Here is a 26,741-nt window from a genome sequence, read left to right as displayed (position 1 = left end):
AAAAGGGCCCAGTTGCCCCGCCAAACACCAGAGGTGTGAGTCCTTCCTGAACACCCCATAGATACATCAGGGGGATGTGTTGAAGAAGGAGGGATGGCACCCAGAGTTCCTGGAGAGGAATTGGTCTTGGCAGGAAGGGTAGAAAGGGGAAGGTGGTGACCGAGGCATTGGAAGAGAAAGGAAGGAGACATTTCAAGGACAGAAGGTTCTGCCACCATCTGAGATCAGGCTCAGCTTCCAGGAACTCTGTGCCTCTGCAGTGAGAGGCAGAAGTTTGGGTTAGAGGCCTGCGGGACAGGGAGAGCTGGGCATGGGACGGTTGATCAGCCATTTGGACTAACCAAATTCAGGACATGGAACGAGGCACTTGGGAAGGTCCCCTAGAAGGTGAGTCGGCTTGTGCCAGATCCTATAGACGCTGGGAAGCCATGGGGTTTCCTGAGCAGAGCCTTACCCAGACAGCTGAGGAGCGGGGAGGGGAACCGGAACAGAGGGAGCAGCCTCAGGAGCAAAGGTGCGAAGGTGGACGTGGGAGTGACGCTAGTACTTGCTGAGTCTGGGAACACAGGGTGTTATGAGACAGGCGCGGGGATGATTCCCAGAGGAGTGAGGGGTACTTCCCCTCTCCCTCCCTCCCCCCTCTCCCCGGCCTACAGGATGAGAAGTGGGGGAGGAGGAAGCCAGGGCAGGAACTTCTGTTCCCCCATTTCTAAACCCTGTTTCAGTTCCTGGCTCCGCCTCGGCTTCCTGCGTCGTGGCCCCAGATAAACCCCTGGTCCGAGGGGCCTCAGTTTCCCCCTCGGTAAGAAGAGGAGAGGGATGGACCAAATGAAACCTAAGATGCCTCAGTAGCCCCCAGGTGACAGTCCCAGTGTCTGACAGGGTCCGACTGGTTCCAGTTAGGTCACGGTCCCGGGTCCCCGCCTCCAGGGGCGTGGCCTCTCTGGGGGGAGGGAAGAGGCGAGACCGGAGGAGGCTCCTCCCCTCCCATCTGGGGCTGGCGGGCAGGGCAGCCTGGACTGGGAGAGGGGCAGAGGAACCAAAAGGAGCTGAGCGCGCGGCTGGACGGACTAGACGGGCCAGGCCAGATCATGGCGAGCCCCGCAGCAGCAGCGTTGGGGGGACTGGAGCAGCTGCGGATATGCGGGGCGGGGGCAGGCAGAGCTCTGGCCGTGCTCACGAGTGGCGGGGACGCCCAAGGTCAGCGGGGCTCCGGGCCAGGGATGGGAGGGCGGAACGAGGTAGGGGCCATCGGTGCCTCGGAGCAGGGCGCGCCGGGCGCAGTTTACCTGGGGAGGGGGATGGATGGAGGCTGCCGTGGGGTGCAACAGGGCTGGGACCGCGGGATTTGGAACCACGGAGGCAGGAGAACCGAGGCGGGGATGGACCCAGACAGGGGCTGCTTGGAGGGGCGGGGGAACGGGGCGCAGCCCACTGAGGCAGGAGGCGCAGGGCGTGGAACGGGGCCTTGGAGCTGGGCGCTCCGCCGTAGGGGAGGAAGGAGAATAGAAGGGCCCCGGAGCCAAGGGGCGCCTGGGATCCCTGCAAGCCTGAGCCACAAGAGGGCAGGGGCCACCTTCCATTTTCAGCCCAAGGCCTCGCATTGCGCATGTGCCTGATCTCAAGTGGGCGGGATCGCGAGAGGGGGAGGGGCGGGCTGCGGACGTGTGTGTCTACACGCCTCGGGCTGGTTCAGAAACAATCCTAGGTGGAGTCCTGGGTGGGGAGGGGCGCTGGGGCAGGTCTGTAGGGTTGGCCTGAAAATTGACCCTTGCAGACTCTGGGGGTGTCAGATCTAGACCTGGGCTGCTGACCTAACCACTATGTAGTCTAATAACATCCCCCAATTTTACAGATGGGGAAACTGAGGCAGATTGGGGCTGGAAGGAGCTTGACACGAGAATTATCCACTGTGACTGGCTCAAATAACCCTCACCCTAATGCTGAGGGGTTGAGACTGGGGGCTTGCTACATCTAGAACTGGGCTGACCTCGGCATTTTACAAATGGGGAAATTGAGGCAGACAAGAACTGGAAAGGAGTTTGGCATCCGCTGTGAATCTCACCAGCTCTGTGACTTAGGTAAAATAAGGTCTGTTACCCGATTTAATAGTCGAGGAAACAGACTTAGAGGTAAAAAGAACTTGGCTTGCTGCCCAGGGTCATACAGCTAAATGTCAGAGGCAGAAAGGGAGCCCAGATGTTCATGGCTCTGCTGCCTGCTGGAGCACAGGAGAGAGCCTGGTCCTGCAGACTCACTTAGCCTCAGTTTCCTCATCTGTAAAACAAGAATGAGGATGCCTCTGCTAGCTAGATTTGAGAAAAAGCAGCCTAGAAATGGGAGGGAGGCGATTAGGAGAAGTGATCTTAACTTGGGGAAGGTGTTCTGGGAGAGGACAAGCACTAAGTGAGGGAGGGCCTCCTATGTGCCAGGCACTTTACATAAATCCTGTCTCATTGGATCCCCACAACAGCTGGCAAGGCAGATGTTAGTATCCCCATTTTAGGGTTAAAGAAACTGAGGCAGATGTCAGCTAAGTGACAGGGTCCCACTGCTGTAGGTATCTGAAGCTGGATTTGAACTCAGGTCTCCCAGACTCCAGGCTCAGTGCTTTGTGCCCTGTAGTGCCACCAACTTCTTGGTCTCTGAACCTCAGTTGCCTGTTCTGTAAAATGGGTACCACTATTTCTGTCCCATGTGGCCCCACAGGCCCTTGGCCTTGTGGAAGGAGCTGCCACAGCTAAGTGAGCCCTTGATGAAAGTGACCTATGGATGAGGAACTGAGATTTCTCCATTGCCTCCTAGAGGGGTCCTTAGTAGACCTTCCTCCTCTTTCTCCTCCCCCCCCTCTCCTCCCTCCCCCTTTCTCCTTCTCTTCCTACCTTCTCCTCCTCCTTCCCCTCCTCCCTTCTGCTCTCTCTTCTCTCCTCCCTCCTCAGGGGTCAGGCAAATGCACGTGTTGCCACATGGTGGGGGATTTAGGTAGCAGGTGAGGGTCCAGTGAGGAGGCTCTGCCCTCTCAGGTCAGCCTAAGCTTGTGTCCTTGAGACTCTTAGCCCCCTGACGTGCTCCCTCCCCTCACCAGGTCCTTTGTCAACCCAAATCTCATCTCATCTTGCCAGAGAGGAAAACTGAGGAAGGGGGCATTGGCAGTCAGGGCCAGAACACAGTGAGTCTCTCAGGCTTGGCTGCTTTCAGTTGTGGCCAGGGACCCACTTGGGATAGCACGAGTCCTGCTCCAGGGTTGGGAGGCCTGTGGTCCACAGTCCCTGCGAGTGTAGGTAAGCCTGGCCTGGAGGATGAACCCTCCCTCTTCCTGCCAGTCCTCCCCCTTTTCCCTCTTGCAGAGCCCTGTCTGCCCTCCAGGGCAATTCCTCTGACTGCTGTTGATCAGAAGCCTGGTAATCAGGACAAAGGCACCAGTTACAGCCTCTGAACTCAGGCCAGCCCTCACCTCCCCAGGAGGGTTGGGGCAGGATCTTTGTACCCATTTTGTACCATTTTACTGATGGGCACCTTTCTAAACCCAATCCCCTTCTGTCCCCACTGCTGCTGCATCCTCTCCCCCTTGGCTTCTCCCCACTCATTTTCCTCATTTGGATTCTGCTGGTTAGGGTTGGGGTTAGCCTATTGTCTGATAACAGGGCTGACGATGTCAAGTCAGAGCTGGAGACCAGTTCTGCAGATATGGGGAAACTGAGGATAGGAGAGGGATAAGGCTCACCCAAGGTCAGAGGTGGGTGTGGGGAAGGCTGTGTCCTAGGCCCAATGCCAGACACCCCAGCAGAGCCAACACAGGTGTGCCCACCCCAGGACCAACGTTGGGATAGCCCTTATGTCTGTAGTGGGTGTGGATCCAGGGGCTGGCAGGGCCTGGAGGGAGGCCAGCTACGTGACCCACATGGACTGAGGCTGCAGGGGAGGAGGGGACAGGCCCACCCCAGGCTACAGCAGCAGTAGGGTCTCAGAGGGGACATTATGGTGGGCAGACAGTCAGTGAGATACAAGCCACCCATTCCCAAGGTGAGGAAGTTGAGGCTGGCCGGCCGCAACATCCACCCTTTGTTTGGGCTGTGGCATTGAACATCTTGAACCCAGTGGATCTGGGTGACCAAAAAGGTCAGGGCTGTGAGTGGAGGGAGGAAGGATTGTCTGCTCTGGTGACTCGACCATCCTGATGCATGTTTGTTTGATCCGGGGTAGGCTCAAGGCTCCTGATTTATACCTGGCCCCTGAACCACGCCTCTGGGCTCTTGGTGTGGCCATCTGTGAGGGCTGGGGCCTGGTGGGGCCCTGCGGCTCCGTAAAAACCTCCTGATTTCCCTGGCTCAGAGCACGTGGCAAGCAGGTTTTTCTGCCTGGAGTTAACCCTTAATCCTCTTCCCGAGTGGCCTGGGAAGTTTGCCGCTCTTATTGGGGGACATAGTCATAGAGGCTCTGTCAGGGTGAATACCTGGCCCATGCCCCAGCTGACTGAGGTGTTTTTTTGTAGGCATGAATGCAGCGGTCCGGGCTGTGACCCGCATGGGCATCTATGTTGGGGCCAAAGTCTTTCTTATCTATGAGGTAAGTAGAGCCTTGCTGGTGCATTTTAGAGCAGACTTTCCCCCTTCAGTCTGGCAGGCAGGGGTGTGAAAGTGGGAGACCTTGACTGCTGCCCTGGGGCCTTCCCTCTTCCTTTCTGTCCTCAGGAGGGAAGGCCTGGGAGCCTAGGGCTGAGCTTGGACAACCCCCCTCCACCAGCCATCACATTGTCCCAGCTTCCAGCCTTGGGAATCTCTTCTGGGAAGATGGGGTGCAGGGAGGGAGGGATGTGCCTGAGGTTGCCTCTCTCCTTCGACTGTCTGATGAGACTTAGCCAGCCCAGCCCTCTGTGAGGAACTTGGTGGAGGTCACTCAGGAACCAGGGAGATTCCCCCTTCCCCAGAATAGGTGACCCTGTCATTCTCTCAGGGGATCTGGGGAAGTAACTTTAAAAGGAGAGACACTGTCTTCAGGAAGGTCTATTTGTCACCTGCTAAGAACCCAGTCCATCACCCCAGAGTCCCAGGATGTCTGGGAACAGCTAGAAGGGGCTTTGCTTACCAGAGCTGGGCCCCTTGGGGAAGGGAGGGAACTGTCCCCTGGGCCAGAAGCTGCCACACTGGACACTCGTGGTACCTGCCCCAGGACTGACATCTGGGGTGACCTTCATGTCTGTGGGTGTATGGCCAGGGTGAGGGGAGCAGGTGGGTTGCCCAGACACCTCGAACCAGGAGGAGTCTGCAGGGAGGCTAGTGGTCTGTCTCGTGCAGACAGGGGTCACCCAGGCTGAGTGCCAGGTGGGCCAGGCTGGGAAGGGAAGAGGCCTGTTGTGTAAGAGAGTGTCCCCAGGACTCTAGAGCCCCACTGGTTGGGTGGCCTTGGGGAGGCCTGCCCCTCTCTGCACCTCAGTGCCCCCACCTATAAAAAGAGCTCTTTGGAGATGATTGCTGAGATCTTCCTAGCTGGGATTTGCCATGTGTAAGAACATGTATGTCAACATACAAACACACCTATAGGTTGTCATAGGACTCCTGGGTTAGGCATGAGGCCTCTGAGGCTCTGTGAGCCTGGGTCTGCCCCTGACACCCTGTGCCCATGTGGCCTACTTGTAATCGCAGACCACGTGTGGGTGTGTCTGAGTGCAGATGGGAGGGGAAGGGCCCTCATCCCCTGCTTCTCTTTCTCCCTCATCCCTGCCAGCTGGACCCATCAAGCAGGAGTGGGCAGGTCCCTCTGGCCTGCCCAGGCCCTGTGCTTGAGGCTGGGAATACATAGAGAAGGAACCAGTCCCTGCCCTCAGAGGGCTTCCATTGGGGGTGGGGCAGACCTGGCAGGCTCAGCTCTTAGGCCAGGGCCCCAGGTGGAGACAGTCTGTAAGGTCAGACTAATCTCTTTGAGGGCAGCGTCCTCACATCCATTGTCCAGAGATCAAATTAAATTGTTAAGGGGTATAATAAGGTAAATTGTGCAGCTCCCCCTCCCCCTCCCTCACACCTGCAGGCAAGATTGAACATCTTGAACCCAGTGGATCTGGGTGACCAAGAAGGTCAGGCTGTGAGTGGAGGGAAGAAGGATTGTCTGCTCTGGCAACTCGACCTCCCTGATGTGTGTTTGATCCCGGGTGGGCTCAAGGCTCCTGATTTACGCCTGGCCCTTGAACCAGGCTTCTGGGCTCTTGGTGTGGCCATCTGTGAGGGCTGGGGCCTGGTGGGGCCCTGAAGCTCCATAAAAACCTCCTGATTTCCCTGGCCCAGAGCACGTGGTCAACTTCCTGAGGATGGTAGGCCTTCAGAAGGCTGTTTGTGGGTTTGCTGAGCTGGTCCTTCCTGGGCTGCCCTCAGCTCCCTTCCCCCTAGCTCCCCTCTCCTATCCCCTCACCTCTGCCTGCTTCTCTCCCCTCCTGATTGTAGGGCTATGAAGGCTTGGTGGAAGGAGGTGAGAACATCCGGCAGGCCACCTGGCTGAGTGTCTCCAACATTATCCAGATGGTAAGGGAGGCCCGGGGGGAGGGTCATGCAGGGCCCTTCTCTCCGAGGATCCTCTGCTAGGAGGAGACTCGCCACTGTGATTCAACCTGTGGCTGGCTCTGTGGCCATGCCCGGCACGGGCCTAGCCCCCACCATTGCTTGTGCTTCCCCCAGGGTCCTTGGGCTGGCCAGATTAGGGAGGCAGAGGTAGGTTTCTGGCCTTAGTGACACTGGGGCAGGATCCTTCCCCCCCCATCTCCCACTGTGACTCTGAGGTCCCTAACCCAGTCTGGGGGCTACAGGCAATTCCAAGAGGGCACTGTCTAGCCCCTGACTTTTTTTGGGGGGGCTGCCTGGAGCATCTCACCCCAATAAAGGAAGGCCTGATGAGGTGACGTAGCTGCCCAGCTGCTAAGTGGCCAGAGGGAACTGAGACCTGCTAAACGTGGGAGGCCACAGGGCTTGTTCCCTCTCCCTCCAGCCTTGAGTGCTGCTCCCACCCCTCAGCCTTCCCCAGTCTAGGGAGACCTCCTGGACAAGGTGGCATGCACTCAGTGGTCCTACCTCCAGGTGTTAGCCTGGTTTGCCTTCACCCCTGGCCCCTCAGCAGTCAGGCAGGCTCCTGGCCATCATGGTGTAGGCAGCCCTTCTCTGTCTTCTCATCCCTGTCTGTCCATGCAGGGGAGCTGCCTGAGCCACTCAGTTCCCACTGGCCTCTGCTTCCTCCTGGCCTTTCCTCTTCTTAGTAGAGGGTCCTGCTGGGTTTTGAGTCCTAAGCATGCACTTTTCCTGGACAGTCTCCTCCTCCACTGGCCAGGTGGACAGCTTTCCGAGTGTAGGGCAGTGCAGGACCGTGGGAGGTAGCCAAGCTCACAGCTCCTGATGTCCTCTTTCTAGGAGGTGCCAAGGGCCGACCTCAGGGAATGGACTGGGCCGGGACGGAGGGTGGACAGTGGCAGGGGGAGGGCAGAACCCTGGGTCAAGTATGTCTGCACTGGCCAGGAGAGGGAGAGGATGGGTCTGAGGGCTCAGTGTAAACAGGAGATGGTGGGAGCAAGTGTTGGCAGGCCAGTCACGGGTCAGGCCAAAGGTGGGAGCTGCCAGTGGGCAGCTTGGTGTGCCAGGTCCCTTGCTTGATCCTAGCCTCATTCTGATTGTGAATTAGCTCGGGCCTTGGGAGTGTGGGTGGGGGAGCCTGCTGGGTGAGGGGTGCCCTGTTCTCAGTATGGATCCCACAGTGGGCAGGCTAACTGGCAGAGAGCCTGACTTGTTTGTTTGAGTCTGTGTTGGTGATGCTTTTGCTTCCTCTCACTTGTCTTGCTCCTCAGGGGGGCACCATCATCGGCAGCGCCCGCTGCAAAGCATTTACCACTAGGGAGGGCCGCCTGGCCGCTGCCTACAACCTGGTCCAGCATGGCATCACCAATCTGTGTGTCATTGGTGGGGACGGGAGCCTGACCGGGGCCAACATCTTCCGGACAGAGTGGGGAGGTCTCCTGCAGCAGCTGGTGCAGGAAGGTCAGAGGGGCTGGATCCTGGATCCTGGGGGTGGGGGGGCTAGGATTAGGGCAGGCAGGTCCCTGTTGGTCAGAGTGTGTGCCCAGCTGGCCTGTCTAAAGTCTAGCCCAAGGCTCTCACCTCCACAAAGGTTCTATGCATGCACGTCCCCCTAGGTGGGCCCAGCCTCTGGGACCTGTAGGATGTTTGTCCTGTCTCCCCAGCCCTTCCATAGTCTCTCACACAGCTGGTGCCCAGTAAATGCTTTATATTTTTAAAATCCAGGGCTCATCTGCCTCCCCCTCAATTTCCCCTTGCTTGTTGTCTTAACCAGCTGCCTGGGACCCTGAGAGAGGAGGGGCTAGTCCAGGCATGGCACCCAGCAGGACTGATGGTAGAAGCCAGACCTTCCTGGCTCCAAGCCCAGGGACCAGGCAGGCCCTTCCCTGAGGGTGCTCATGGGGCTGCTTTGGGTCCCTCTCACCCCTTATCAGGCTGAAGAAATCCACCATTCACTTACCTTGTGAGAGCTTTAGCCAGCAGCCCTGTGAGGGGCACAGACACAATGATCAGACCCATTTTTGAGTGAAACTGAGGCTCAGAGATGGAGAGTGACTGATGCTGGTAGTTTGGGAGGATCTGAGGGAAATGGGGGTCCCCTAGGGACTTGGGGTGGGGTAAGGAGGGGGTGCAGGCGGCCTCTGGACAGAAGGAGCCCAGGCTGTTGAATGCAGAGGACCTAAATTTGAATCCCAACTTTGCTGTGACTTGCTGTGTGACCTTGTGAACAATGCCTGCTGGGGTCCAACCTCCAGGATCCAAGGTCACATGGCCCATGTTGGTCTGAATCAGGACAGACCCCAGGTCTGCCTGGCCAGCAGAACAGGGTTTGAATTTAGATCCGTCTGATTCAGTCAACAAGCATTTCTCAGGTGTCTTCTGGGTACAGGACTCTCTGTCGCTGGGGACACAGGAGAAGACACACAGTCTAAAGAGGAAAGTCTCTTTAGTGGGAGAAGATCCTGCCAGCCCAGTCCAGCCCACTGCTGTCTTGGGGGTTTTCACTCATCCTTGGTCTTCTCTGGGAGGAGAGCTGATTGGCTGGGTTGGGATCTGAGCAGAGCTAACTGGAGGGGAGGTCTTTGGGGCTAGGGAGGCTGGGCACCAGAGGATGGTCAGTTGTGGATGCTCGTCCTGCCTGGCTGAAGGCTGCAACCCACTGTGTGTCCTCTCAAGCTTATCTGGCTTTTTTCTTTCCTGCTTCAGGCAAGATCTCTGAAGATGTGGCCCAGACTTACTCACACCTGAACATCGTTGGGCTGGTGGGCTCTATCGACAATGACTTCTGTGGGACAGACATGACCATTGGCACCGACTCGGCCCTGCATCGCATCATGGAGGTGATCGATGCCATCACCACCACTGCCCAGAGGTGAGGTAGCTGCTGCCCCACCCCCAAAGAGCTCTGGCCTGCCTTGCACCCACCTCTTTCCCCCATGCCTGGCTTGGTTGACCAGTGTGGGCACTGAGCCAGTGTGGATGCTAAGCCAGTGTGGGCCCTGAGCCATCATGGGAGATGGCTTTCAGGTCATCATGATGCCCTGGGAGGGGTATCCTCACTGCCCCCTGGGACTTGCCTAGGGTGTTACTGGAAGGCACAAATGAATCAGGCCCTGGGCTATGAAGTGACTTGTTCAGCCATATGACACAGGACAACTGAGCTGGAATTTGAACCTGGGTCCTGTGGTCTTTCCTTGTGTGTTTTTGTCTCTGAGGCTCCATGAGGGCCGGATCAGCACCTCGGTCAGCGCCTTGCTTGGCTCAGCCCTTTGTTTTCCTCTCCATTCCGGGCACTCTCATCTGCTGGTGCCAGCCCTCCAGGGCAGGCTTCTTGGCCACAATCCCTTTTGTCATTGCATGCCACGCCCCATGTTCTTGCCAGGCCCCTTGCCAGGTGGGCTCACCACATCAGTAGAAAAGAAACACCGTAGGTGTCACTGTGCCCCAGGTGACATGGTGATGAGCCTCTCTCAATCCCTACAGTCCAGAGTCTGGGTCAACTCCAATACCCACATGGCAGGTAAAAGAAGGGTCACAGAGGGTCCAGAAGCCATTCCAGAGGCCTTTGGCAGAGTTGTTTAGACCATGCCAAAGAAAACAGTATCTAACCACATTGATTAAGCTCTTACTGTGGCCTTAGGCAGGGGGAAGAGGAGTGGGCAAGTTCCTGGGCTGGTCAGAGGCCTGTGAGTTTTCTTTTGTAATGAGAGGGAAAGTGCCAGGAAGAGAACAGACACAGAATCAGCCCATCAGGAGCAAGATGACCTCAATTGGTTCTCCCCAGGATCCCTTCTCAATACCTGGAACTACCTTTGATTGGTCATGAGACCTTGGGGGTGTCAGTGGACACCTGCTTCCCTCATCAGCCCATCTGGCACCAGCCTCAGCCAAGAGGCAACATCTGAGCCTGTAGTGGGGCGGTGCAGACCAGCTGAGATGGGATGGGGGGGGCAGTGACGTCTCATCTTTCTTCTCCTTGTCTTGTAGTCACCAGAGGACATTTGTGCTGGAGGTGATGGGCAGGCATTGTGGGTAAGGAGGAGCTTATCCTTGTCGTGGGTGGGATGGAAGGAGGAAGGGAGGTCCAAGGACCAGCCTGGGGGAGCTGTGCCCAGGCTCCTTCCCATGAGGATCACACCATGCAGCTGAAGCTAGATGCAGCTGAAGCTAGATGCACCTGAGAGATGCTTGATGTCCATGAGATGGGAATGTGCATGTGTGTGTGCGCATGCATGTGCATGCTTGTGTGTATGTGTGTGCACATGTACATGAGCACATGCACACTGACAGTGCTGAGCAGGGATTGGCGGGGGACACAGGGAATCAGGAAATTGATCTTCTCAGAGTTGACTCTAAGCTTGATAGGAGGGAAGGTCGAGCCTGAGGTTCTGGGAATCCCAGAACTAAGAGGTGGAGGGTAGAGGGTCCAGGTCAATCCCCTCATTGTAAAGAGGAGGAAAATGGGGCAGAGGAGCGTTAAAGATTTGGACCTGGGCTCTCTGCCTCCACAGCCAACCCACCTCCCACTTACACCCTAGAGCGAGGAGAGAAGGCTGCAGAATCTTACCAGATCTGGGAAAACTAGAGCTTTGGGGTAGGGATCCAAAGGGCCAGACTCCCAGCAGCAGGCTCTTGGGACCATGGTGCTAGCAAGAGTGGTGGTGTCAGATGAGAGTTCCCAGGGGTGGGTGGCAGCCTTATCCCCTGCTGCCTCCTGTCCCCTGGGAGCAGCGCCTGTCAGCCCTCACCTCCTACCCTGACTTCCCAGGTATTTGGCCTTGGTGTCGGCCTTGGCGTCAGGTGCCGACTGGCTTTTTATCCCTGAATCCCCCCCTGAGGACGGATGGGAGAACTTCATGTGTGAGAGACTCGGGGAGGTGAGTGCCACCTCTGCCTCCCCCTCTGGGGACCACCTGGCATCCCCTTCATTGCCCAGCTGCTTTGAGATGGAGGCAGAGATGGACACATGTCCATCACACCTTTGCAGACCCTGCTACCCATAGCAGGCCTTGAGTGACATTCAGTGGGCATTTTCCTAGTAGGCAGAGTGGTGGGCTTGGAGCCAAGCAGGCCTGGGTTCAAATCCCACCACACAGAGTTTTATGATGAACTCCTGAGCCCCCTCAGACTAAGGTAGTAAATAGTGGGAGTTGTTGGCCTGAAACCCAGAGAGGGGTAGTCTGCATTGGACCAAACTCCCCTCCCAACCCAGTTCTTGGCTCCACAACCCATGTGCATAGGGGCAGGGCAGGCAGGTGCTCCATCCTGGGCCCAGAGGGGCTCCTCGGCAGCTTCCCTTCTCACTTCTCTGGGCTGCTATGCTGTGTGGTGTGTGTGCCCCTGGTGTTCTTTCATCCCTGTTTTCCTGACTGTCTTTTCTGGGGGTCCAGTATCCAGAGAGCAGCCTCTGACAGTGAGCCTGCCTGACAGGTAGTGAGCCTGCCTGACAGACTCACAGCTTCCATTGGCCTCTTCTGTTGGAAGGGGCGTGATGGGTTCTCACTGGGATACAAGTTGACTGGTCTCTGCCAAGGCCAGGTCCAGGCCTGACCATTGACATCCTGGGGTTCTCAGCTAGGCCTGGACTCAGGACATTGTTGGGCCATCCAGTCCTATACCTACAGAGGAAGAGTCTCCCTCTATTGTCTGGGTTGGGAGCCTCAGAAGGCGTCCTATCTGGCCTACTCATGTTACGAAGGAAGGGGAGACAGGTTTGTAGTCTCAGGGAAGAGACTTGCCCAGTCACATGGCCAAAAAGTCACAGGCCTGGGTCTGTGTGACCTTGGAAAAGTCCCTTTCCCTCTGAGCCTCAACTTCTGCATCTGTGAAAGGGGCCCATCCACCCTCATTCCAGGCTAGGGCCTTCAAAGAGAGCATGGGCACAAGTGAGTAAGGGTGTTCATTACCTTCCAGACTCGGAGCAGAGGATCTAGACTGAACATTATCATCCTTGCAGAAGGTGCCATCGACCGCCATGGGAAACCCATCACCTCCACTTATGTGAAGGATGTGAGTATCTCCTCTAAGGCCTGTGTCATAAAGTCTATGTATTTTTCAACCCAGAAGGGTTTAACTCCAGCCTAAAAATACCAGGAATGAGAGCACAGCTGCCCACTTGCTGGAAATTCATCTGTTTTGGAGCCCCTGGTGTTCAGAGATATTTACCCACTGACCAGGGTGCCCCTAGTCCCACTTTGGAGCACCATGACTTCCTGCCCTTTCTTGTGCCTCCCACCCTAGGCTTCCACTGCCAGGAGGCACAGACCTGGGCACCAAGGCTTCCTCCAGGGTCTCCCTTGAGACTCACGTGGGACCTCAGAGTGACAGCCATAGGCCTGATGTCAAGTCTCTTCTTCTCACTAGCTGGTGGTTCAGCGTCTGGGGTTTGACACTAGAGTGACTGTTCTTGGCCACGTGCAGCGGGGAGGGACGCCTTCAGCATTTGACCGTGTCTTGGTAAGTTTTCCTGCCCACAAGTGTGTGTGTGTGTGTGTGTGTGTGTGTGTGTGTGTGTGTGTGTGTGTGACAGAGACAGAGACAGAGAGTGTGTGAGAGCCCATGTCCCATCAGGCACACTTGCTTACACTGTCCATGAATGCCTCTGCTCCATGGGCGCAGCATTACAGTGTTTGCCCCTTGATATGTATGGTCATCCTGACTGGAAACACGAGAAGCTGCTTCATCCCCACTGCTGGGGGTTGGCAGACTTTGGCCTTGCCCCCATTCTGGTCCTGTGGGAGGCACATGCTGGGCCTCGGAGTGGAGGAAGCAACTTTTCGCCTTTCCCAGGCAGTTTCTGGCCACAGGGTGGAGCATTCCACAGGCACAGGAGGAGCTCAACGTCTGGTAGTGGAAGTTCGAAGCCCCAGGAAGGAAAGGAAAGGGCAGTTGCCCAGCTGGTTTCTTAGGCATTCTCCCTGCTGGGTGTCTGTGTTTCTCTGGCCTCTAGTTACATGCTAGGTGGCTGTGTGGCTTCTAGGTTGCTTCTAGGAAGGGGCTGAGTGGCCAAGGGGCCCGTGGAGGGGTCCCCTCCTTGAGAGAGATTTCCACCCATCTTCCGCAGGGTAGAAGGAGTGAGCATTGGTTATTGCTTTTAGGGTTGGGGGCATAAGGGGGTATCCCGAGCAGCGTATGCATTGGGTGGTTAGTGACGGTAAAGATCCTTTAAGAATGAATGGAGCACATGAAGCCAAGTCTGGCAGAGAGTCTGTGTTCTGTGGGTGATTGTGAAGTCTGAGACCACTTCACCAGCAGAACAGTATAGGAGGGAGCCAGAGGCTTATGAGGAGTAGAGAGAAAGCAGGCAGTGTGGGCAGAAGTGGGAGCAGAAGCACCAGGCATTTGGTCACAGAAGCTGGGAAGCTGGCAGAGAATTCCCCGCAGGCCCATCACTGTGGGAGCCTAAGGCCTGGAGGCCCAGTGGTCAGTGCTATCCCTGAATTTGTGTCCACACCAATCCTTCTGGCCCTGTTTGGGCTCTTCACGGTAGCGTTAGTGGCCCTGGGCTTGTTTGGCCTTGGCCTGGGCTTAGAAAAAACCAGTCCCACCTCCCACTGGTAGACGTGATGGTCTTCCCACTTGGCCTGGCATCCAGATAGAGCTCTAACAGAGAGGGCTTCCAGATGCAGTGGTGCTTGGGAGAGGCCCGACCCTCCTGGGAGGGAAGGAGCAGCCTTTCTCTGAGTTTGCTGTCCAGGGTCTGATGTGGCACATTCCCACAAGCATGTCCATGCTTAGCACATTTTTACATATTATCTGGATGAGTGTGGGGGGAGGACAGAAATTGTGCTGGGGGAGGGGAAGGCATTTTGGCATCAGTGTTACTCTGGCCACTTTGTCTTCAACAGAGCAGCAAGATGGGCATGGAGGCTGTGATGGCCTTGCTGGAAGCCACACCGGATACCCCAGCTTGTGTGGTGAGCCTCTCCGGGAACCAGTCTGTGCGACTGCCACTGATGGAGTGTGTCCAGGTGGTGAGTGTCTATGGCCCAGGGTGCTGGAGATGGTGAGGCAGGGCCCTCCACAAGGTCGCTAACTGGCCTGGCAGCCAGACGGGAAACTGACGAGCTGAGGTGTGGCATAGGTCTTGTTCCAGTGCAGGGTAGGGGGTGATGCTTTGGTTCCCTCTCTTGAATTCCATTTCTTTCCTCAAGAAAGAGCTTGTGTGTGATTCTTGGGCCTTTTCCCCTCCCTCACTTCCCCTAGAGATGGGAGACAGGTAAAGGGGGGCAGGGGTGTGTTTGGGTGGGCCGTGGGTGCCCCATCCCCCTCCTGTGCTCTCTCTTTAAAGACAAAGGATGTGCAGAAGGCCATGGATGAGCAAAGGTTTGATGAAGCCATCCAGCTGCGGGGGAGGTGAGAAGCAAGATGAGCTCGTGGGCATGGACCTGGATGATACAGGCCCAAGTGATGTGGGTCCGGGTGGTGTGGGCTGAAGGAGTCTGGGCAGGGCTGCACTCTGAGTATTGGCTAACCTCATCTGCCAGAAGTTGTTCCAGAGGCACCACATTTAAGCCCCACATTTTACATAGGGGGAAAGGGAGAGGAAGTGACTAGCCCCAAGTCATACCAGTAAGTCCTGACTCCAGGGCCGAGGCCTCACCACTGGACAACACTGCCCTGAGCTTTGGGCATCTCGTTAGCTACTTTGAAGTCCAGTTTTCTGTGGAGCTGAGATGCTCTATTGGAAGATGATCACACATATCAGCCGTCCCTCTTTCCTGGGTCTCCTCTGCCCTTCCCCCCGACCCTGCCCAAGACTTAGTGGCCCAAATAGAGTCTAGGGAGGGGAGGCAGCTCAGAGTCTGAGCGAGTTCTGACTGCAGACAGCCTATGGCTGAAAGTTACAGCCTGTTTCTCATCCCTGCTCTGTGCCTAAGGTGTCCTTCCCATCTGTGAAATGGGTGTAGTAAATTCTTGCCCCAGCCTGAGTAAGGTGGTGAGAGTATCCCCAATCCACTTTGTGGATGGGAAAACTGAAACTGGATTAGGACAGTGACTTGCCCAGAGTTTCCCAGCTCTCCTTCCTGTCTCTCTCTCTCACTGTCTCTCTCTCTGTCTCTCTCTCGCTGTCTCTGTCTCTCTCTTCCTCTCTCTCCCTCTCCCTCTCCCTCCCTCTCCCCCTCCCCCTCCTCTGCATCTCTGTCTTCCCTTCCACCATTGTCTATCTCTCCTGTCTCTTAACACCTCCCCAATCTCTTTCTTGCTTTCTCTCTTCCCCACCCCCAACCCAGTCTCTTTCTCACGAGGAGAGGGGCTAGGACTCCAGGCCAGGTCCACGATTGCTCCCCTACCATCCTCTGTTCTCCCTATGCCATCCCCCAGGAACCAGTGCCTTTGTTTATACACAGGGGTCTGCTTGGTGACCTGAGGCCAGACCTGGGCATCTAACCCTGAGCTTCTTGTCCGGCTTTTTCCTTTGTAGGAGTTTTGAAAACAACTGGAATATTTACAAGCTGCTGGCCCACCAGAAGCAATCTCAGGAGAAGGTGAGGCTCTCATGAGGTCTGTGGGCTGGGAAGGGGCCTTGCTTTACGGACAAGGAAGCCAAAGTTTTAGCAGATGGGGGCAAAGGGATATGGCTGAGGCCCCATGCCTGAGAGGAGTCTCTGGGACCAATGTGATCTGGGGGGTGGGGCCAGCAATGCCTTGGTGCCAGGCAGGTGCCTACCTTGGTCCTCAGGGCTCCCCCCAGCTGCCTCTGAGGCACCTTTCTTGGCACGTGTGGACATGGGCTCCACCCCAGCTGTCACCCAGCTGTGACTGCACCTTAACTCCCAGACACACTACAGAGTGCTGGGACGAGTGGGGGAGTGGCAGGGGGTTTCAGTGAAGGATTCCCTAGCCCACCTCCTTCTTGTGGATTAGACTGGACCAGAATATACTTAGATGGATTTAGTCTGGTTGGATGGGACAGCTCAGGAGGCAGTGACCTGAGTCTAAAGGCATGTTGACTGGACTGAGGCTGACAAGGAGGCTGCCATCTCAGAGAATAAATGTGGCCACAAAAACATAGCTTCCCCAGCAAGGGAAGGGGAGGCCACCTGAGTCAGACTGGCATCTTCTGCCCTGCAAACCCTGCTCCGGAGGCCATAGCTCTGTGCTGGGTGCCACAGAGGCAGCATCCAGAGGCAGGCAGCTGGCATGGTATGGTTGACACAGCTAGCACAGGCAGGCCCTGGGGGGTTAGGGTGTGATGCCTGGGGGGCAGAGCTCCAAGGAATAGGTCAGGCCCTAAGAGCCCCGGGGGTGAGGCTGACTGTCTATGTGTCCCAAGGGCTGCCTTGTGGGGAAGGAACAAGACTTGTTTGTTTGGTCCCAGGAGCCCGTGGGGGGAGGATGGGGCCCATTTAGAGTTGAGGGAGTCGCCTCTTGTGGAAGGGGCTGCCTCTGGGGTTGGAGGTGGCTTAGCTCCTCCCTTGAGGCCTCTGAGCAGAAGCGATTCTGTTGTCTTCCAGGTGGGACTCGGTGGCCCCTGAGGTGCCTTCCAGGGGATCTTTGGGTCTGACTCCACAGGGCTGCAGTACACAGTGTCTTTCCACCCACAGGGGTTCTGATCCAAAGCCATTTGAGAATGTTCCTATTTAGGTGGAAATTAAGTCAAGGATGAGGGAGACAGAGGGCATCAGAGTTGGGCCCAGGTTTTATATGTCACTAGTGTTAGGGAACTATGGGTGTACAGAGTCCTTCCACCCATGCTGATGGCACCTGATCTAATTTAACATCTTAGCATTTGCCAGAGGTTCTTGTCCAGGTAAATCCCAACTCCCTGGTCAACCCTACGTGCCCCAGACCATACAGGTCCCCTGGTAGCCTCACCAAGTGTGACCTCCCTTGGGCAGCAGCAGACATGGAGCAGCCTTGGCCCAGAGGTGTAGGGGTGGGGGGAACTGGGCCTGGCTCTCAGGCTTCTGCTCCTCTTCTCCTCTCTCAGAGTAACTTCTCTGTCGCCATTTTGAATGTGGGAGCTCCAGCTGCCGGCATGAATGCTGCCGTGAGGTCCGCAGTACGAACCGGCATATCTCAGGGGCACAAGGTCTATGTCATTCATGATGGCTTTGAAGGCTTGGCCAAGGGGCAGGTATGTCTGCGTGGAGGAGGCCAGCTGGGAGGGCAGGGCAGGGCTAGGCTGTGGTCACCTGTGGCAGCCTCCTTCCCCCAGAGACAGCCCCAGGTGTTCCTGGCCCAGCCCTAGCCTCCACTCCTCGGAGCTGTCTCCCCACATTTGGTGACTCTCTCCCTACTCCCTGTAGGTGCGCGAGGTGGGCTGGCATGATGTTGCTGGCTGGTTGGGGCGAGGAGGATCCATGCTCGGGACTAAGAGGTCAGCACTTGGGCAGCCTGTGTCCCAGCACCCAGGAGGGGCCTCAGAGGCTAGCAAATGGTCATCCAGCTTATACATGGCACCTGTGCGGGCAGAGAGCTCACCATCCCACAGTCAACTCAAGCCCCTTAAGGTCCACTCTAAGTGTCAGGAGGATTTCCTTCCATATTAAGTGGAAATTCCACCCATTGGCTCTATGGGAGAAGAGACCTAGACCAGGGGTCTAAGCTTGGCTCTTCTCCATGGTCAGGGCAGTGTCAGTAAACTGCTACATAGTGAGGGGAAGGAGTAGTGGTCCCATTGAGCTTTCTGACCTTGGGGACAGTGCTTTATAGGGAGATGTCAAGGTTGGGGGGCAGCCAGGTGCCCAGGCAGTGACAGACCCCATCCAACAGCCTGTGGGCGACTGGTCTCTGGTTATAGAACTCTGCCCAAGACTTGCCTGGAGAAGATTGTGGAAAATGTGAGGACTTACAACATCCAGGCCCTGCTCGTCATTGGTGGCTTTGAGGTGAGATCCCCTGTGGGGCCCCAGGGAGTGGCTGTGCCAGCAGCAGGCCTCTGGAAAGGTGTGTCCTCTCTGAATCAGCAGGAGACCTTGGCAGGGCCAGAGAACCAGGGGCAGGGGCAGGTGCCGGCATCCTCAGGCCCCAGTGAACAAATGCTGAGGGCCATCCTGATCACTCCCAAAGGGCACTGGGAGCAGAGGCCTTCGCATGATCTGCCCTAGGCCTGAGGGAAACCGTTAGGCTTGATACTAGCCTCTAGGCTGGGTTCTACTTCCCCTGGCCTTTCTCCCCCAGGCACCGAAAGGCCAGAAGAGGCCAATATAAATGCAGAATATCATGGTGGGGGAGGCAACATTTATTTTGGGGGGGCTATGGTTTTTTTCCAGCATTTCTCCCCCTCCCACATTCTCTTACTGGAAAACCTCAGACCCTCATCCCATACCCCTACAGCCAAAGACCAGCTCTGTGCCCATTGTCCACCCCTGGGAATGGGGGGCGGGTCACATGCCTTGCCTTATGCTGTGCCCTTGGGCCTCCACAGTGAGGACCTCCTTGTTGAGGCAGTTACCCCAGTCTTTCAGACTTAGTTGTTTTTCTGAACTTGTGGTTGTTGTCTAACTATCCCTGGCCCCTGCTGGCCCAGGTGTGGACAGGCCAGGCCCCTGAACCAGGACTGTGTGACTGAGTGAGTGAATGAGCAGAGCTCAGATTATGTATTTGCTCTACTTAGCACTGGGCCCAGCTCTGGGGATACATGCAGAGAAGCTGGGCAGTCCCTGCTCTCAGAGATCTGGGGTGGGCAGAGCAGGGCCCCGAAAGTGGGCAACACCCAGGGCAGGGCCCTTCTTGCCCTTACAGAGGAGGAGGCAGAGAGAGGGAGACCTGGGGACATCCTAGGATGGGGGGCAGGGCCCTGGAAACCACAGAGGCTCTGGATTGGGGAAGTCACTGGTCCATGCCCAGGTGATCTCCCTTTTCTCTGCCAGGCCTACGAGGGCGTGCTGCAGCTAGTGGAGGCTCGAGGTCAGTACGAGGAGCTTTGCTTCGTCATGTGTGTCATACCTGCCACCATCAGCAACAACGTCCCTGGCACTGACTTCAGCCTGGGCTCAGACACAGCCGTCAATGCTGCCATGGAGGTAAGGGCAGGGCTTAGAGGAGGGTGCCTGCTGGGGGTCCTGCCTCTTCTCTCCTTGCCCCAGGCACCCAGCCCCCTCCTCTCTTTCTGTCTCTGGCCCTCTGGACCTCCAGCCTTCCTGCCTGTGTAGCCAGGTGGTGCCTAGCTCATGCCCTGTCCTGAAGGGGTGTGACCCTCCCCTCTCTTGGCCTGAGGGGCTTTTGCAGGACCGCAAAAGTGGGGACCTAGTTTTCTAGTCCTTATGGTAACATCTTTTAAACTCCTGATGCTGAAGTGGTCCTAGATCAGGGGGTTCCTCGGAGGCCCAGGGATCAAATAAGTGGCTCTTTTACTAAAGACATTCTAATATCCCTGGGGGAGGCTCATCCCAACATGGTTAAAAGCAGTTTGAGAGGAGAACAGCCCAGGCCAAGGAGGGGAAAGGCACCTTCAGCGTGAGGGTCCCCAACAGCCATCAGATGCTCCCCCGACATCCTAGAAAAGCAGAGTCCACAAGGAGTCCCCATGTCTACCTGCCTACCCCAGTCTCCACAACAGTCCTGGGTGTTAATTCACCTCCTCAGCTGGTGGGCATCTCCTCTAATTCCAAGTCTTTGCTCCCACAAAAAGAGCTGCTCTCAGTATTTTGATATATGTAAATCCTTTTCCTCTCCTTGATCTCTTTGGGGTACAGACCTTGTAGCAGTATCACTGGGTCAGAGGATATGCAATTTTATTGCCCCTCAGGTGGGCAGAGTTCCACACGTTATTCTCCAGAATGGTTGGTCTCAGCTCCATCAACAACGTATCAGTGTACCTATTTATTTTACCCACATCTCTTCTAACATTTGTCATTTTCCTTTTCTGTCATGTCAGCCAATTTGAGGAGTGTGAGGGAGTGCCTCAGGCTAACCCATTCTCACATATGGGCCAGACAGGGCCCTGGTTGGTGGGGCAAAGTGATGTTACCTCTCTAACTTGGGGCTCTTGGCTTCCTCCTGCCCTTGGGTGCATTTTCAGCTGTCATTTTGCTGCAGAGATGGGTGGGTTTGTGTAGGTATAGTCAGCCTCTCCAGTGTGGGTTGGAAACTTCACTGTCCCTGAGAACGGTGGGGAGGGAGCGAGGGAGTCCCATCCACTTCCTATCACCTCCACAGAGCTGTGACCGCATCAAACAGTCAGCTTCTGGCACCAAGCGGCGGGTGTTCATCGTGGAGACGATGGGGGGCTACTGTGGGTACCTGGCCACGGTGACAGGCATCGCAGTTGGAGCTGATGCTGCCTATGTGTTTGAGGACCCCTTTACCATCCACGACTTGAAGGTGGGGTGGCAGTCGTTGGCGGAAAGCACACCAGGGAGGATAAGAAAGGGAAGTCACAGGATCCCAGAAGGAGGGAACTGGGGCCCTCCCAGAGCTCCCTCATTCTGTGGCCTGGGGAGAAATACCAGAGAGGGGGTAGGGCTGCCAAGCATCACACAGCATTTGAACTCAGGTCCTCCACCTCGATTCTGGCCTCCTCTTGGGGCACTTGATGAGGCCACGGTCAAGCTGACCAACCAACCAATGGCCAGGAAGGTCCACAGAGCAGAGCTTTGGGGCCTGTTGACCTCATTTCCTAGGCCCTGATCTTGTGGCCCATTAGAATGGAGGCTCTTGGAGGGCAGGGCTGTGGCCCTGCCAGGAGCTCCCTGAAGGAGCCCCAGGGTGGGCTATGTGTCCTGGGGAGAGTGGGTAGTCCAGAAGGGAGGCCCAACCGGACAGCCCTGCACCTCCTGAAGTCGCTAGTGCCCACACCAGCTGTGAGCTGCCATCCTCCAGCCTGGTGAAGGAGTAAAGAGAGAAACAACAGCTATTTATAGATGTGGAAACTGAGACCCAGAGGGGCAGAGGGATAGGCTGCAGCTCCCAAGGAAGGGGCGGGGTGTCTGGGGATGATAGGCCCCAGATGGGCCCAGGTTGCTTTCCGGCAGGGTTACCTCCCAGGGCACGGCTTCCTCTTGTTTCCTTCAGGCCAACGTTGAACATCTGACAGACAAGATGAAGACAGACATCCAGCGGGGTCTGGTGCTTCGGTAAGTCCCTCCTCTCTTTTAGGAATCTGCCTAATCAGGGGCCTCCAGACCAGCCAGATGGGGGCCTTGGGGGAGCCAGGCACAGACAGGATGTTAGCAGATAGTGTAGTAGCCACCACCAGGGGGAGACCCCAACCCACTCATGAAGAAGAGCATTCTAGACACAGGGAACAGCCAGGGCAAAGGCATGGAGGGGGGAGATGGCACGTCAAGCCAGTTTAGCAGGGAAGGGGTCAGATTGTGGAGGAGGGGGCATCTGAAGGAAGTATTGAGCCCCTGAATGTTCCTGAGGAAGAGAAGGTCAGTCAGTGAATTGTTCACATTTTTTCCCAGGAATGAGAAGTCCCATGAGCACTACACCACAGAGTTTCTGTATAACTTGTATTCCTCAGAGGGCAAGGGTATCTTTGACTGCAGGACCAATGTCCTGGGACACCTGCAGCAGGTGAGCATGGCAGCCATCCTTTGCGGGACTCAGGGACAGGATGTAGCTGAGGTCCATGGCTTTCCTGAGGTCATCTTCTTTTCTCTCTGGGCCTCAGTTTCCTTCTTTATAAAGACTGCAGGGTGGACCTGTGGCCTCTGAGGGAAGGATGGAGCCAGCTTGGAAGGAGGATTCTTTGGGGGGGTGGCTAGAGGGAGGGACAGTGGGGCCCAAACCCGAGCCACCATCAAGGATTCTGGGGGATTAGCCAGAACTTTGATGTGGATGAGTGAATTCAAGATAGCTGAGGTTCCGAGGTTAAGTGATTTACCCAAGGTCACACAGCCAACATCACAGCATACCAGAGTGGGAAGGGGCCTTGGAAGTCATCTGGGATTAGAACCCAGGCTTTTGGGGTCCTTTGATTCCATGGCCCCAAGCCCCTTGCCCGCTGGATGGTCCAGCCTCTGGGTGGGTGCCTGAGGCTCTGCCCCACTCTGCTTCCCTAACCATGCCTTGGCTGACTCTGCCTGCAGGGAGGAGCCCCAACCCCCTTTGACCGAAACTATGGCACCAAGCTTGGGGTGAAGGCCATGCTCTGGATGTCGGACAAGTTGCGAGACGCCTATCGGAAGGGTGCGTGCCAGGACCCCCACCCCAGCCTCCTGAAAGCCTTGGAGAGGAGGGGGCTATAAATATGGGCAGCCCCCCCTCAGGGGAACAGGAGGCCCCTGCCCCCACACAGCCAGGACATGACTAATGAATTTGCCCTTTCTCTCCCTCCTCCCTCTGCTCTCTCCTCTGTCCCACCTTCTTTCTTACTCTCCCTCTTTCCCCGTCTGTCCACCTCCCCTTCCCTCTTTCCCCACTTTCCCCTCCTGCCTCTCATTCTGTTCTTCTCCTTGCAGGGCGGGTTTTTGCCAACTCTGCAGACTCAGCCTGTGTGATTGGCTTGAGGAAGAAAGTGGTAGCGTTCAGCCCAGTCACAGAACTCAAGAAGGTCACGGATTTTGAGTGAGTCTAGCTCGATGATTAGCTCAGAGCGTTAGCAAATCTGTGCTTTGTGCCTGTCCCAGGAGAAAACCCTTCTGGCCCCAAAGCCCAGGTAGCTTGGCCCCAGTCCTAGCTTTGCCCCCAGCCCCAGTGCCCTGCTCCTGACCCCAGGGTGGCCCAGGGGACTTGGTGTGGTTGGTCAGTAAGGGCCCTGTCCCAGTACCACCCACCCCTCACAGCTGTGGTCACAGCCCCAGCCCCCGGCCCCTGGCACTGCCACACTGGCCTCCTCAGCCTGAGTACCCTCCAGGCAGCATTCATCAGCCACACAAATGTGTCCTTTTATCATAATGAGAGCGGGGACTCTTATCTCACCCTCACTGCCTTCAATGGGGGCTGGCAGCAGGAGGGGGGTCAGTGAGAAGTGAAGAAGCCAGTGGGTGGCTGCTGATGGCGGGCAGCTGCTGATAGCCTCCCATCTGCGGAGCTCCAAGGCCCCCAAAGGGCCTTTAGCTGGGGGAGAGAAGGGGAGAGTGGGAAAGGGGCGGGGGAGGGGGGGCGGGGAGAGGAGTGAGAGAAAGAAAGGGGAAAGGTGTCCAGGGACTGTCGGGGCACTGAGCCTGCCGCCTCTTTTCTCTGCCTGCCGCAGGCACCGCATGCCCCAAGACCAGTGGTGGTTGGACCTGAGGCTCATGCTCAAGATGCTGGCCAACTACCAGATCAGCCTGACCGAGTATGTCTCTGGGAAGATGGAGCATGTCACCCGGCGCACCCTGAGCATCGAGAAGGGCTTCTGAGCCATGGTGCCAGCCCCTCCCTGTGGCCTTCCTCACTAGCTCAACTGTGGATGTACTGCCTGGAGGCAGCCTAGTGTGTAGACACCAACCCCTTGAGGATGTCACTTCCTTGCTACATGAAAGGGAGAGGGCTCTCACCGTCCACTGTCCCCAACCAATGGCATGGTAGTATTGGAAGAAAATATACCAGACCAAAACCAGGCACTCTGTGTTGTTTGGGTAGCATAGACTCAGAAGGGACCTTCTAGCCAAATGCCTCATCATGTAGTTGGGAAAAATGAGGCTTGGAGTGGGGAAGTGACCTTTCATTGAAACTGGTAGGGACCTTAGAAACCCTGAAGGCTGAGCACCTTGTTTGACAGGTAGGGAAACTGAGGGATGTGAAGGAATCATTTAATCGTCGGGTGTTAGGTACCCAGACCTGCTAGGATGGAGAAGAAAATGACATTCCCCTGGTCACTCAGTCAATGAAAGGCCCAGCCTTTATCCACACTGCTTCTTCCCAGGCCTGCTGTTCATGCCAGCGTGAGGGAGGACTACCCTACCCTCTCCCAGGCACTCAGACACACTAGCACCTCCTGGAGTTGAGGCAGGCATGGGGCTCTGCCACCTCAGCAGCAAGCCGGCCACCCAGGCCAGGAACTCAAGCTGTGCAAACATTCCTACTGTGATCTTGCTATGTCTGTGTTAGATTAAAAACCTACTGACTGAACAAGCAATGGTGTGGCTGAGGCTGTTGGGCCAAATCAAACCAGAGGAGCGGACGCTATTCTGGCTGAGCCAAGGGGTTGGAGGTCAGGAAAGACCCCAGAGGCAGGCACCACTGAGCTGGAAGGGCAGACCTGCCTGCTGCTCCCCCTCCAGAGGCTGAGGGTCCTTGGGCAGCAGCTGAGCAGGCATCTCAACCCATTCTGAGGCCACACATATCTCAGACAGCTGGCTGAGTGGCATGGTGGCTACCAGCAGGTTCTAGAGTGAATTATGCTGTCAGTCATCAAACCTGCCTTCCCCATCCTATATCCCTTTTCCTTTGGAGCCTAGGTTTAAAACCCCAGGGTTGTCCAGTTGCCTTCCTCCCATCAGTCTATCTGTCTTGGCAAATCTACCTCTACCAGGCCCCTGCCCTGACTTAATATCCCTTGTTCACATTTACCCACTGTACTCCTGGCTAGTCTTCTGTGGGAGGGGGGAAGGGGAAGCAGGACTGGGGCCGAAGGGGGATGGTCACACAGAGAAGGAATGATGGGTGGAGCAGATGGCAACCTGTCCTTCTGTGAGGGGGTGAGGAGATCAGTGGAGGAGGAGCTACTTGGGGAGGGAGCTGTGGGGGTCCCAGAATCTCAGTGCTAACTGAACAGAAAGCCTATTTATCTGGCCACTGCTTGAATACTTCTGGTAATGGGGAGCCCACTTCCACTTGTGGGTAACCCTTGTTTGCTTGGATCCAGCCCAAGTAGACCCCTTGACACCACCCTCTCCATTCTGCCCTCTGCCATGCCACATACCATGTCTGCATCAAGTTCATCAATTCTCCAATCCATAAACATGAAATACCTACTATGCATTCGGCACTGTGCTAAGTGCTTGGGATACAAAAAGAAGCAAAATGCTCCTGCCCTTGGAGCTCACACTGATAGAGGGGGCAACATATAAATATGTACAAAGCAAGCCCTATACAGGATAAACAGGAAATTGGGGAAGGCTTCCTATAGGAGATGGGATTTCAGCTGGGACTTAAAGGAAGCTGGGGAGATCAGTAAGAATGAAAGAGGGAGAGCTATCCAGACCTAAGGAATGCCAGAGAAAATGTCCAGAGCCAAGAGATGGACAAAGTCAGGAGGCCAAAAGCACTAGACTGATGAGTACATGTCAGGAAGTAAGACATAAGACTGGAAAGGGAGGAGGAGGCTAGATTATGAAGGGCTTTGAATACAAAACAGCATTTTCTATTTGATGCTGGAAGCAGTAGGGAGCCCCTGGAGTTTCTTGAGTAAGGAGGTGACATGATTGGACTTGGGCTTTAGAAAAATCACTTTGGTGACTGAATGGAGTGGAGACTTGAGGCAAGCAACCTCCCTGCCCCAGCAGTTACTGCAATAGTCCAGGGGTGAAGTGATGAGGGTCTGCACCAGGTGGGGGCAGTGACAGGAGAGAAGGGGATACAGTAGAGAAATGCTGCAGGGGTGAAATCAAGATGTTCAAACGTGGAATTGACAAAAGATGTTGAAAGGTGAAATCTAGGAGATGTTCAAAGGTGAAATCGACAAGACATATTAAAAGAAGAGATGTTCAAAGGTGAAATCGACAAGAGATATTAAAAGAAGAGATGTTCAAAGGTGAAATCGACAAGAGATATTAAAAGAAGAGATGTTCAAAGGTAAAACTGACAGATGGTGCAGAGGTGAAATCCACAGGCCTTGGCACTATATTGAATATGGGGATTGAGAGGTGTTCAGGATGACTCCTAGGTCATGAGTCTGGGGATCTGGGAGGAGGAGGTGCCCCGTATAGTGATAGGAAAGGTGGGAGATGCAAGGGGGAGGGTTTAGGGAGAGATGAGCTCTCTTTTGGACATGCTGAGTTAAAGATGTCTGCTGGACATCCAGTTCAAGATGTCTAAAAGGCAGTTGGAGAGGTGACACAGGAAAGGTAGATTTGGGAACCATCTGAATAGAGATGGTCATTAAATCCATGAGAGTTGATGAGATCCCCAAAGGAAGCAGTCTGGAGGGAGAAAAAAAACGAGCTCAAAATGTAACTCTGAGGGTCACCTGTGGTTACAGGTTGTGACCTAGAGGAGGATCCAGCAAAGGAGGCAGAGAAGAAGCAGAGAGGGAGGAGGAGAACCAGGAGAGTGGAGTGTCCCCCAAACCTAGAGGGAAGTGAGTGCCCCCAGTGTCCAAGGCTGCAGAGATGCCAAAGAGAAAGAGGATTGAGAAGAGGTCACTAAGACATC

General features: G+C 55.8%; 1 protein-coding gene across 2 annotated transcripts; it reads left to right on the top strand.

The window, feature by feature from the left end:
* The first annotated feature begins 995 nt into the window (after positions 1–995).
* Positions 996–24,500, top strand: PFKL (phosphofructokinase, liver type). Of its 2 annotated transcripts, none has more exons than XM_072640868.1 (22): positions 996–1,200; positions 4,493–4,566; positions 6,435–6,512; positions 7,820–8,009; positions 9,255–9,420; positions 10,536–10,580; positions 11,317–11,425; positions 12,462–12,557; positions 12,912–13,004; positions 14,396–14,521; positions 14,839–14,903; positions 15,973–16,036; positions 17,482–17,628; positions 17,801–17,871; positions 18,295–18,382; positions 19,367–19,519; positions 20,655–20,819; positions 21,510–21,571; positions 21,905–22,016; positions 22,532–22,631; positions 22,904–23,009; positions 23,638–24,500. In XM_072640868.1, exons 1-22 carry the CDS (start codon positions 1,092–1,094, stop codon positions 23,783–23,785), a joined length of 2,367 nt encoding a protein of 788 aa, XP_072496969.1. In that variant the 5' UTR covers positions 996–1,091; the 3' UTR covers positions 23,786–24,500. The 2 variants fall into 2 exon arrangements, with proteins under 2 accessions (XP_072496969.1, XP_072496970.1); XM_072640869.1 differs by lacking the exon at positions 996–1,200 and adding an exon at positions 3,129–3,281.
* Positions 24,501–26,741: the final 2,241 nt, after the last annotated feature.

This window comes from Notamacropus eugenii, chromosome 2 (genome assembly GCF_028372415.1).
Source record: "Notamacropus eugenii isolate mMacEug1 chromosome 2, mMacEug1.pri_v2, whole genome shotgun sequence".
Classification (NCBI taxonomy): Eukaryota; Metazoa; Chordata; class Mammalia; order Diprotodontia; family Macropodidae; genus Notamacropus; species Notamacropus eugenii.
The sequence above is the reverse complement of the archived record's forward strand: the minus strand, read 5'-3'. Positions and strand labels throughout refer to the sequence as shown.

Excerpts from the sequence above, each read along its gene's own strand:
- PFKL (XM_072640868.1), top strand. The coding sequence starts at position 1,092 with ATGGCGAGCCCCGCAGCAGCAGCGTTGGGGGGACTGGAGCAGCTGCGG. Across the intron at positions 1,201-4,492 it reads GAGTGGCGGGGACGCCCAAG|GCATGAATGCAGCGGTCCGG; the intron begins GTCAGCGGGGCT and ends GTTTTTTTGTAG. Across the intron at positions 14,904-15,972 it reads GCCATCCAGCTGCGGGGGAG|GAGTTTTGAAAACAACTGGA; the intron begins GTGAGAAGCAAG and ends TTTCCTTTGTAG.